Source organism: Cryptomeria japonica, chromosome 10, assembly GCF_030272615.1.
Source record: "Cryptomeria japonica chromosome 10, Sugi_1.0, whole genome shotgun sequence".
In the NCBI taxonomy this organism is placed as follows: Eukaryota; Viridiplantae; Streptophyta; class Pinopsida; order Cupressales; family Cupressaceae; genus Cryptomeria; species Cryptomeria japonica.
The window spans coordinates 765692518-765705672 of NC_081414.1; the positions used below are offsets into that span (position 1 = coordinate 765692518).

The following is a 13155-nucleotide window of genomic DNA, read 5'->3' on the forward strand; positions in this document are numbered from 1 at the left end:
TGAAAAGAACGCCAACTCTTGAACCATGTCTAATGTATGACCCATCAAAATATAACTTCCATTCCTGTGTTGGAACGACTATGTAGATTTCCTCATCGAGAAAATTTGAGATGAGAGGATGATCTTCTATGATTGGTGTTGTGACCAATTGATCTGGAATAACTTTCCCTTTGATTATTTTTCAGCCCACATACTCTATGTCAAATTTGCTAAGAAGCGTAATCCACTTTGCCAAGTAACTTGTTAGTGCTTCTTTATTGGGTAGGTACTTGAGGGGATCTATCTTGGAAATGAGTTGTATGTTGTGTGTTAGCATGTAATGCCTCAGTTTGGTGGCTACTAAAATCATGGCTAAACAAGCTCATTCAATAGGGATATAATTGAGTTGATACCCTACCAGTGTTAAGGAAATGTAGTATACTACACATTCTTTGCCTTTTGCATTATATTGTGCTAGTAGTACTGCTAAGGCCGTAGTTGTAACTGATATGTATAATAATGATGGCATGTCTAGAGATGGTGGTGTTAGTAATGGTGGCATAATCAAGTAGTCCTTTAACTGTTGAAATGCTTGCTGACAATTCTCTTCCCATTTGAAGCAGGCATTGTTATGGAGCAAATTTGTAAAGGGGTGACATTTATCGACCAATTGTGCAATGGACTACCAGACTGATTGTAGCCTTCCTTGTAATATATGCAATTGACTGATGTTCTTAGTTGGTGGCATTCCCATGATTTCTTTTACCTTTCCTGGATCCACCTCAATTCCTTTATTTGAGAAAATTGATCCTAGGAGCTTCTGAAGGTTACTCCAAGAAAACACTTCTTTGGATTTAGGCGTACATTATAATGCTCTAGTTTGGTGAAAATTTTGCCTAGCACAATGAGGTGAGCCTATCGTGTTAATGGTTTAGCTAGTAAATCATCCACACAGTCTTCCATTAGTGTATGCATCATGTCATGGAAGATGGTACTCATTTCCCTTTGATATGTAGCTCTTGCATTCTTGAGACTGAATGACATCACATTCCAACAGTATGCACCCCATGGGCATGTAAAATTTGTTTTGTGTTAATCCTCTAGGGCGATATTGATCTGGTTGTATCTTGAAAATCCATCTATGAGTGATAGCATGGAATGTCTTGCTATGAGGTCCATGATCATATCAATGTTTGGAAGAGGGAAGTTATCCTTAGGACATGCCTTGTGTATATCTCTAAAATCCATACAGATATAGATGCCCCTAGTTGGTTTTGCCACTAGTACAAGGTTAGAGATCCATTTTGCATAATTAGTTGGACTAATGAAACCATCTAATAGTTTCTTGAGTCCTACTTTTACTAACAATGCAATCTACGGATGCATCTTTTTGAGCTTTTGTTTTACCGATTTGGCTCCTTCTGCTACTGTCAAATGATGCTTTACTAGCTCTGGATCTAGTCCTGACATATCTTCATATGACCATGCAAAATTGATTTGTCTCTTTTGAGAGAACTCTATAAAATTTAGATCTTCGGCTGGAGTCAGTGATTCTACTGATTATATTACATGTGGATTTTATGGTGCCCCCAGATTGAATTCCTTCGTTTCTTCGATGAGAATAGATGATCTCTCCTGATTAGTGCTGAAGGGGAGAATGTCAAACCTTCCATCCTCCAGTGCCTCAGAGAGGTTTTCACCTTTGGATACATCCTTTGTTTTTACTCTTTTGGTCTCTACAAGTGCCATAGTGTGATTTTCACTTGAGGATCTTATTTTGATCTTAATATTTTTGCAACTGAAAGGTTTGGCATTGTCTCCAAAGTAAGCCATGTTGTTAAGTTCAATAGCGAATTTGGCTTTGTGATCCTCACTTAGTATGTTATCCCATAATTCAAGAAAGTCTATGATCACATCATCATTTTGGAAGTTGTTAAGGTGTGGGTATCTTGTTGGTCCCAATCAATGAGTTCGGGGTGAATAATTAGCATTGATTCATCAATTAGGTTAAGTTCAAAGGATGTGTTGGTTAGGGTAAGAATGGGGTGAAGCCAAAGAACCCCATTCGTATTCATGTGAATCCGTATCAGAATCACTTGGTAGAACTCTGTCACTATATGTTATAGGGATGTCAACCGATGTGAAAGGTTTGTAGATAGTTGCTATAGGGGTTTTCTATATTAGAATTGTTGATGTTGCTTGGGTGTCTAAATTGGACAAGAGTTTTATCCTGGGAGTGACAGTTTGGTGGGCAACATTACTCTTTCGCTTACTTGTTGTATGGAGAGAATGCAATTGAGAAGTGGTTTTGTGACTGGAATTTTCTGATCTTTTAGGTTGATTTGCAATGGACACTATGGACTACTTCTAGAAGGGGTGATCTTAGAAGTGGTCTGTTTTAGTTTGCATGGAATCCTAAGCTTAGAAGAGTCTCATCAACCAGGGTTGAATCCAAGTCCAATTTCAAACAAGGGTGATATTAGAAGGGTCTTTGTAGAGCCATCATGCCAAGTCTTCATCAATAGTTTCATGTTCTTGTGATTAACCTGGGATGAGTCCATCAAGTGTAGTAGTGTTGGATTCCATAAGAGACTTTAGTGACATTTGTGGTTTACCATGAGTCCTAGGTGAGAGGGGTAGTTGGCCAACATAGAAAATCTGACTAATATTATACTCTCCTAGGCCTTCATCCTTTACTTTCATTTTCAAATTCTCTTATTTCTATGTTTATGTATTAATCCCTCAATGTGGAGATGGGCATTATGCGGTTGTTGATAGGATGCATCATCATTCTAAGAAAAAAATGAGACTTCCAAACAGGGCTTGAAATTGATTTGTATCGAGGTTGGATGGAACTGATGCTTCTTGAAGAGCTTGGTCCAAGATGGTTTTATGTGAGGGTGATAGGTGTAAAAGATCTAGTATGGAAACGAGTGATGGCATCTTATCCACCTGGTCCACAAGGTTATAATGTTTGGGCACGTATGCTGCTGTAGATGGTACTCCTTGTACGATAATCGTGCTATGACGAGTAACAATGTTGCATGCAGGATCTTTTCCTTTGATTGCAATGATTGCAACTTATTCATTGGTATCATAAAGGTTGTTGACAGTATAGGTATATGGTGCACGTGTATTGTTCATCATGTTATCTTGATTCTTACCTTGATAGGAGAGACCTCCTTTCTCATATGATGGGAGTGGATTTTTAAACATGGTATGATCAATATTGGAAGTTTTTGCATTGTGACCATCCACTTCTATATCACCTCGACCAACAAGGTCTTGAAAGATATCTTTTAACTGATGGAAGTTGTTTTTTTTGTGTCCTTTTCTTTTATGAAATTCAAAATACTCATTATCTCTCCACCATGACGGTTTAATTTGGGGTTCATAGATTGATGTTTTAGGCAATGTGATGAGATCGAAAGATATGAGTTGTCATAATATCTTTTCAAGAGGTTCTCCCATGAGTAGGTGAATAAATAATATAAAACCCACTTATCACTCCACTTACCAAATTTTTCTCCACTCAACTTACTTGTTTCTCTTCTCAATTAACTCTTCCACTTTACGTACCTAACTCAGGTCTCTCTCTCTCTCTCTCTCTCTCTCTCTCTCTCTCTCTCTCTCTCTCTCTCTCTCTCTCGTGATCCTATCCATTGATCTCCTGAAATATGAATTGAACTTGGCCCTTCATCTCTTTCAAATCCTCTATAAATTCAAATCTCTTCTCTCACTTTTGGACAACCACATCTTCAATAACATTTTTTATTTACCATCGCATCACTTTGATCCTTTGATTTTGCATTAGTGCACATTGATTAAAATCTAAGATTATTTTTTATAATGTTAAGAAGAACAATGGAGGCTACATGAGGTGGGTGGAATTGGATTTCAGTTTGCACTTTGTTTCAATTGCATTTGATTTCATTTTCTTCATTGGATGAGAACTAAAAATATCAAAAAAATCCTCATTATACCCGATTTTTTTTGCCAAAATATCCTATCTTTTTAAAAATTCATTGACTGAAATTTTTAACCTTTTTTTTGCATTTAAATCATATTTAAATTGCAACCACGGTCTTACACAAACATTTTCCCTAAAATAAATCCATTCCATTTGGTATTTATCACCCTTTTCTACCCATGCAACCAAGAAAACCAACAGATGCAACCTTTTCCAATCAACAACTGATTAACAAGAAAAACCACATTTTCCAACCATCATGCACCTTGACAATGATAAGGTTGCTTTAGTGGCAACATGTGTGCTTCAAAATCCATGAATACCTTCCTACAACACTTTGCTAACCAAACAAATTTCAACAACATCACATGCCTCCCTACATCAATAGAGGAGGAACAAAAAATTACTTGTGTAGCTTAGATGATCTTCAACAACAACAAATGCTTTTCAGAGCATAATAACACTTCCAAGACAAATTCCATCTTCATTAGTAGCACTGCTATCTTTGGTAGCCAAGTATACCCTTCACAATAGCTAGCGAGAGTTCAACAACACTATAACAACATTACATTAATACTTGAACTTCCTTGCAATAAGTAAAGACAAATTTTACCTCTACAAGCATTGTGGAAATGTTTGTGATCATCACTAACAATTTCACAGATATATACTCCTCATAAACTCATTGTAAATTCATTTTAGCAATCAATACATTACTAAAAGTAATTTGCAACTGCTCTATAACACTGTCCTAATTACGTGGCCAACTTAGAACCATCTCATTCTGAGCCACTCAACTCAATTCCAAATCACTCCATCTATAAATGTTGCTATGATTTTTATAAATTTAAAGGCCTGCATGGTGTTGCATTTTTAATCAATACTTCCTATTTGTTCTTAGGACTCTTATCCATCTTGATTTTGACATGTTTGAGTGTTTAAACTTTAGAAAAAAAAAATGATATTCTTTTAAATTTTTCCTTCCATGTTGAGTTGAATTTCAATTTTACTGTTCTATTATTATCACCTAAAATATTCTCAATACATGTCTATTTTCTATATAGTAAATCTTCTTGGATTCTTCTCAATTCAATCAAGACTGTTTTTTTCTGGTTATTTTTATCAACTTTGTTATTAACATGTGACTTTGATAGCATCAATATAAATGAATCACCAACCAATTATAACAAGTTCAGCCTATCAAACCAGAATAAAAAGTTAGTTTGGTTATGTTGATATAAATGAATTAATTCTCACGATACTTATTATATTGGCAACATACTCATTTTCTTAGGGGTAGAGAAATAGGAGACCAATCATCAGGTTAGGGGCCATTATAAAGTTCCCTTGCATGGAGTCCATCATTTTAATTTTTCCAAGGCCCGTATATAATAGTAGGGTGGAGAAAGAAAGAGCAAATCCAAATCTAACCCTAACCATTATAAAGGTAGGGCAACTAAAATTAAGGTAAAGGATCCTATCCAAAGATAGAATTGGTAGTGTATCATCTTTGGTATACTTGTCATGCCCCTGTCAATGACATCAGATCACAATCCGTTTTAAACCATGGTTGGTGCAGGAGCACTCGGGTTTATTTGCAATCAACACCAACCAAAAAAGAAAAATATTTCCAGTTTATATCCTGATTTTAGTTTTGGTGTGCTTGGTCAGGCTTCACTCTAGTCAATTTTGTAAAGTTTGTATCTCTCCATAACAATGATGACTGTAGAAGTTGAAAGGGAAAGTATAAATGAAGAGGAGTATGTTTGCAGAAGATGGCTTGTACATAATTTTCCTTCATTCAATGTTGTAGCAAACTCACATCCGTGAACTATTTGACAAAATGCTTCATCAAAATAAACTCTCATGTATGACAATGATTAGAGACGATGCACAAAATAGATTTGTTGATAAAGCTTTAGAAACTTCAAGCAAATCTAATTGGCAGGTGTAAGGCCAAATACCCTGAATTTTCCCAACCACCTTGCAGCCTGTACCAAATTCTTGTAGTAGCCGATTAAATTTCAATTCCAAGCATAAATAGGGAATAAGAGAAAAGGTGCGGTGAGACAACATGGGCAATGTAACCAAAGCGACCTAAAGATATAATGATATCTTCGAAGATCGAGCCAGGGGAATTTGGAAAGACATCGATTAAGAGGAAGCAATAGAAAACATATCACATTTCTTTGAATGCGATATAAATTAGCCAGTGGATATTATGGATAAAAGGGGAGAAAGGACTGCATTTTGATAGGGGGAATTGGTGGGCTATGGAATGAGAGGAGTGTGTAAGCAATGAACGTGCATTGAGAAAAGCCTACGTACAAACGTTTGTTGTAATTTAAATTTATACTAATTGAATTGGATGTAAATAGAAGTGTATTTCCTTATTTCCATCTATAAACAGACAGTCTCTATTTCTACAGTTATGTTTTGAGTGTTGAGTTTTGAAAATTGGAAGGCAAGGGAAACTTTTTTTCCTTCTTGCATCAAATGGTTGTGAAGAAGCATGTGTGGGTTGTTGTAGGTGGAAGAAAGAAGTCTTGACCAATGAGAGATTGAAGTCATAATTAAAAGAGTAATAGAGATGCTACCTTGAAGAGGGATGCCCAAAATTGAGGAGGTGTTGGAGTGATTTCGAGAGATGATACGAAATGATATCAGAAATGAGGCGAGATCAGATTCAGGAAATGAAAGAGGATATGTAAGTGATGAAGGAAGTGAATTGGAAGAAAAAGAACACGAAAAAGAAGAGAACAACCTATAGATCCTGGAGATGAAATATTTTGAGGATTCTTTCGATAATCACAAAAAATAACAAAATGGAAGTGGCAAACTTTTTTAGAACATTAAATCCAGATCAGTTGATTGATTGGATAGATGAGCTGGAAGAATACTTTGAAGTGGAAATCTATATGTCCTCTCTTGATATTGAAGATGGTTCCTTTTGAGCTAGAGCTCTATGTGGTTGTTACCCCCTCTCTTCACCTCTTTTGATTTATAAGGATTCTATATTGGGGGTGGTTAATAAAGGTCATTATCTTCCTTCAATTAGTTTTTTGGAGTAGTCCTTCACTTTCCTCTCAGCCCATATCATTTCAAATTCTCTTACGAGAGTTCCTATGGTTAGTAATGGGTTTGTTGTGGAGGAATATCCTAAATCCCCTTCCGCTCTCATCTTGTCCCCATCCTTTGATAATGGACTAAAGAATACCATATGTTAAGTATACTAGAATACTGAGAGGAGGGTCAATCATTATTTAATCAAACTTAAACCCTTTAGCATAAACTAAAAAACCTTATTAAAATTAGATCAACAATAATGAAACACAACATATCATAGTTGCATAATAGGCACATGATTTACATGGAAAACCCAACAAAATAAAAACCATAGTGATCAATATTCTTGGATCTATTGTCCAAATCCAACCTCACAATAATATAAACACACTTACAACTTTATTTTAGGGCTACAACCCAAGGAAGCTACAACTCCTTGAATCATAATTTTTATGTCTACAACTAAAGAAAACTTTCAATACTCCCTTGTAATAATAACACTTACAAAATAATGATTCAACCTTAGATCAACATGAATAATTGATTTAATTTCACCACAATAACTCTATAAGAACACATTAGCTACTTTCGGCTCACTACCTCAAGCACACTTCTAGGTCTATTCAAATTTAGCAACCTTAAACTCACTACCTCTAGTATGCATTAGTGGTTTCTTCACACATTTCCATAATAACACTTAACCACACATCATTTCCTATGAATCAATCTTTAATTTATTTCCTGTAAAAACCCTCAAAATAATGATTAGGTCGGTCTCAAAGAAGCATATAGATAAAACATGTAGCATCACACGAGTTAGCCACACAACACATAAGCCAAGAGGGATAGCTTGTTGTAGATCAATGAAAGGTTTAATTAGGGCTAAAAGATATCACAATACATCTTCCAAACCTGTTCAAATGCATAGAACCATGACATAAGCTCAAACCTTCATGTTGTCATCTTTCACATCCCTTTACAAATGGTAATTTTATCAAATGAAATAATCATTTCATTCTTCAATAAATATAGTGTTGAACTAAAATTAATGAGAAATATATCTTATTAGAACAATTCATCACTTATGGTGCAATGGGTATGTTGATAAACTCTATCTAGAAGCACACCTTTTAGTGAATTTAAATTTTTCTTTACGCTAAGTATGTATTAGTCTCTTATGTTTTCTAATTACATTGATGTCGCTTATGAAAAAATATCACCAATTAATTAGAATTTGGGTGGATGTTTTTCTAATAAGGTTTTATGTATATTTTTTTTATAGGGATTGGGTTTTATTGATCGATGTAATGTATTCCCAAGTCTTTGACGTTCACATGTTGTAGGAAAAATTAAGATGAAATTTTCAATAAACGAATGGAACAAGTTTTTGTTTGAATTGAATATATTATTATTCAATCAACTAATATGTTTTTCAAAGCTATAAGATTTCCACAATCCATTCAAATCTTGTATGCAGTTTCTAGGTTTGATTGTGTGAGAAATTTTGAACCATCAATGTTTCGAATCACACTCCATGATTCATCACAAGGAACATAAGGAAAGAAAAAATAACATAAAACCTCCCTAATATGGAAATAAGACGAAAAGAAATGCTACCCCAAAAAATCTAAAAAATAAAAAACTACAAAAAAGTGAAAGAACAAACAAGTTAAAATTAAAAAAATCAAAGAAAAATAACTAAAGAGCACCTATGCATAAACAAAAAAAATAAACAAGTAAATAAATAAATATAAAAATATATATGAGAGTAAATCTATATAACTCTATAAATAAATCAAAATTTAAATTTCTTTCAAACACAACAAGAAAATACACCAATCAAAATATTGAAAAAAATGCAAAATAAAAAGGAAACACCAAAAACTTCTATATATGTATGTATGTATGTATGCATGTATGTATATGTATATGTGTATGTATATGTGTATGTGTGTGTGTATACGTGAATATGTATATGTATATATATGCATATGTATATACGTAATACATTTTTTCTTGCCAATTTTTAGATTAACGAAAGTACTAAATTTAGAAAAGGGTTTAATTATTCCTATCAGTTTTACACTAGAATGTTGTAACAACAAGATTTTGTAGTTATTTATTTTTTATTTTTGAAACTTATAAAGATATATAACTAACCAAAGATCCACATAAGTTTAATATGATTTTTATAAATTAATCATAAAAACTTATGATTTATGTATTCTTATTATTAAGTATTATTATTTTTCAAAAGATGTTTATTCCAACTATAATTAATATAATAAAAATATTGTTTAGAAAACATAATAACAACATTAATGATATAATCAAATATTTATTATGATTATTGAACAATATACAAGTAAAAGTATTATCAAATGTCCTAATAGATTCCTTATATTATTAATTCGTTCACCAATGTGATCTTCTGTTTTTGCGTTGGGCAATGACACTGAACAAATCATCTTGCTACGAGTATTAGTGCTATAGAATTGTAAAAATCAGCTTACCACGCGCAGCTCATGGATACAGCTTGAGCATCTCGTGGCCCATGGGTTGGAGAATCGTGACATTGCATTCAAATGAAGTGATTTAAAGGCTCCACAACTACAACACCTTTAGCTTCCAACACTAGAGAGAACGACAACTAACCAAAACTCAAAAAGTATCTATCCAGCATAGAATGGTGTGACAGTCCCTTAACAGGCCCTTTTGGTGCCTGCACAGACATTTTCGTGTAAATCTACATCCTACGAAAAAGACTTTTTTTGGGCAACATCTATCCAGCAAACTACATGCCCATTTCACTGTAAAACAATAAATAAAAACTGGAATTTTTTCATGAAATCTCCATCGAGCAAGCTGGATGAACAGTACGGCATTGAGAATGTACGTTAGTTGATTAATTTACAATATATGCTGCCGTGTAAGCAACCTAAACATTGGAAACGATCATCATATAATTTAATGTTGCAATGAATCACCGCTTTGAGTTGTTACTGAAAGCACCTTTTAAGTGGAGCCGGAGAAGCAAAGGAAAAGCAGCACAGCCAATGGCTAAGGGAGTTCTACACTCTTGTTGAATTGCCTTAAACTGCAGCGTGTCGAAAGGCTTTCTAATATGGAGAACGCATGTATTGAAACGGCCTTCTTTGAAGCCTGTGAAAGTGGTGATATAGCCCAAGCCAAAATGCTGCTCGCACTCAGAGTTTTCGATCCCACTAGACTAGTTAGTAAGAGGACGCCAGAGGGAAGAACATGTTTACATCTTGCAGTACTTGCAGGAAGTCCAGGTTATTATCTTCTCGCAGTTAGTTTTTCAAATTTCAAGCTTTATTTACTTGCTTTCCGCGCTAAACTATTCCATTCATGAAATGCAGATTTGTTAAAAAAATTTAAACTGCGACAATTCATCAACGAGGTGGACAATCGAGGCGACACGGCCTTGTATTTAGCTGTCTGGAAATATCGTCTAGATCTGGTGACACTATTGTTAGATGATAAGGCTGATTGTAAGGCTGTTTTGAGCGTGAAAAATAACAGGGGAGAAACTCCGCTATGCATAGCAGTAAAGTTTGGATCCCTGGATGTTGTGAAGAAGTTGATAGATCATGAACCGGAGGCCGTCCAAAAATTATGTAAAGATGTCAAAATTTTGCATCTTGCTGTGAATCTTAACCGAGCCAGAATTGTTGGATTTTTTATTAAAAAAAGTGTAGTTATAAAAAACAGTGGAATTCTCAGAGAGCTTATCAACCAACGTGCTGAAGTCCCTGGCATAAAGCGAGCTGATAATGAAGGTAATCGTGATATGAAGGTTTCTGTTGATTTCTCATTTAAAAAGGTGGAGTTGTCGGACCTTAATGGCCAGCCTAACAGCCAGGCAATTGTTCAAGGAGATACGCCCTTACACATTGCAGCAAGGAACAAAAGTGAGCCTGTAAGTTTTCTGTTTTGGATTTTAAACTAGAAAGCTAATATTATACCAGGCGCTTTCATAACAGGACATATACTATTTTAAAAATTAGATAAATATATCATTAAATTTTAGTTAGTAGAAGGGTATTAAGTTTCTTTGTAGAATAAGTACTCGTATTTCCTTTTTTCAGTTCCCAGAAGCACAAGCTTTCCAAGTTATACATGAATTTTAGATTATCAGTCGGGCCAGTCAACCGTTTTTATTTATCATTAGGAAGTAAATTAGCCTGGTTCTCATTTAATGATATCTTTTTGTTTGGGCGTAGATTGTGGATACGCTGCTAAGGGTGCCTGGGGTGAACCAGCATGCTCTAAATAGTGAGGGAAAAACACCGCTGGATGTTGCAAGAGAAGTCACGGAGTACTACGAGTCTTTCAGGATTATAAAAAAGCTCACAGATTATAAACCCAGTCCCAAGCCATTCATGTACTGTGCGCCAGAGGTGAGCAAAGAAAAGCACAAGAGAGCCACGGATATGGTTAACAAAACCTTCGATGACAGACGCAATACTGAACTGGTGGTGGCAGCATTATTGGCCACCATGACATTTACGGCTGTGTTCACGGTTCCAGGTGGCTCGTACCAGGATTCTAATGATGAGAACCGAGGGACCCCTATTCTCCTAGCCTATTATATGTTTAAGCTCTTTATTATTTTCGACTGCATATCCTTCTTTCTATCTCTCTTCGTTTGTATAATGTGGCAAATGGCTTCAGAGCTTACCACAGAGGACAAGATGTTGTTCATTACCGTCAGTGGTTTGTTGACCTGCCTCAGCTTTGGATTCAATTCTTGCCGTTTTATGGCTGCAGTGCACACGATATTGGCACATAAAGACATGACCCTCGCTTGGGTGATTTTGGGTATTCTCTTATTCATCGAATTCTGTGTTATTATTGCATTTATCCATCAATCGGTAATGTTTGCAGTGGGGCGAGCTAGATTCCACCGTTTGTGCGGTGTACCTCGTCTACTGGATAGTATTGTTGAAGGTGTATGGGAAAGAGCAGAAAGTTTTGGGGTTCTCAAGATTATTCGCTCACTAGAAGAAGCTTCCCATAATGCAGTCGAAGGAGATGTTGATGAAGCTTCCCATAATGCAATCGTTCCGATACGTTCCTGACCTTCATCCCTGTAGCTCAACAATCTGTTTACTTCTTGCTGTACAACCTTCACTGTTTACTCTCTCCATTACATTGCAACCATCACCGTACTCCTCTATAGGGTGTGATTATTTGTGGGCATGTAACCTTAATAAATCTTTGTTATGCATAATGTAAGGATGTTTAATTATTAAAATCAGCATTATCCGTGTTTTTTAATGCATTGGTGAGGGAAAGGGTCTCACATTTTTATTATTGGACAAAATATTGTAAAATATAAATACCTAGATTATACTATTCAATGTTTGTTACATCATCTCTACCAACCCTATTCTTACCATGCTTTTATGTGTTAAGTTTTATGGAGTTCAATCATAATAATGGATATAAGAGTGTTGGTGTGAAAGGGATATTTAATCATAATAATGGATATAAGAGTGTTGGTGTGAAAGATATATTTTATCTAGCTATTTTATCATTAAGGTTTCATTCACACTAGTTACTTAAGATTATTTAAGGTATAGATAGAATACTTATTATGTTTCAAGTCATCTGATTAAAGGACACACCATAATATTATGCAATCATATGTCTTACCTTGGTCCATATAAATAAGGGGTTCCCTTTTTAATCTCAATCAATCAATTAATTGTAAGTAATTTATAATTTACATCTTTTCATAAAACATCATCATTGTCTTATACTTGATCTCTCTTATTTTTTCATAGAAATTTCCAAATCTTGGGTGTCTACAATCATTAGTGAAATCTTGCATAATATAGAGAATTACATACCAACTCTTATCTAGTATGAAAGGTTGTGGGATTTCTTCTTGTTAGTCGTAATTCAGAACTGTAGGTTGCAAATTTTGGTGAATCTAGGAAAGTTGAGTATGATCTTCTCTTGCATCAAATGGTGATCTAAAAAATTAGAAAAAAATGATAGAAATATTAGATTGGAGGTTCCTCTTTGTGGTTTCATATGGTAGAATCATTTGAAGTTTGTTAATGCAAATATGAGCTTCCTATTTAGTTTAGAGTGTCCAAAAGATTATT

General features: G+C 34.8%; 1 protein-coding gene across 1 annotated transcript; it reads left to right on the top strand.

The window, feature by feature from the left end:
* Positions 1 to 10061: 10061 nt before the first annotated feature.
* On the top strand, positions 10062 to 12402 carry LOC131027032 (ankyrin repeat-containing protein ITN1). Its single transcript, XM_057957029.2, has 3 exons — positions 10062 to 10311; positions 10399 to 10958; positions 11263 to 12402. Exons 1-3 carry the CDS (start codon positions 10140 to 10142, stop codon positions 12118 to 12120), a joined length of 1590 nt encoding a protein of 529 aa, XP_057813012.2. The 5' UTR covers positions 10062 to 10139; the 3' UTR covers positions 12121 to 12402.
* Positions 12403 to 13155: the final 753 nt, after the last annotated feature.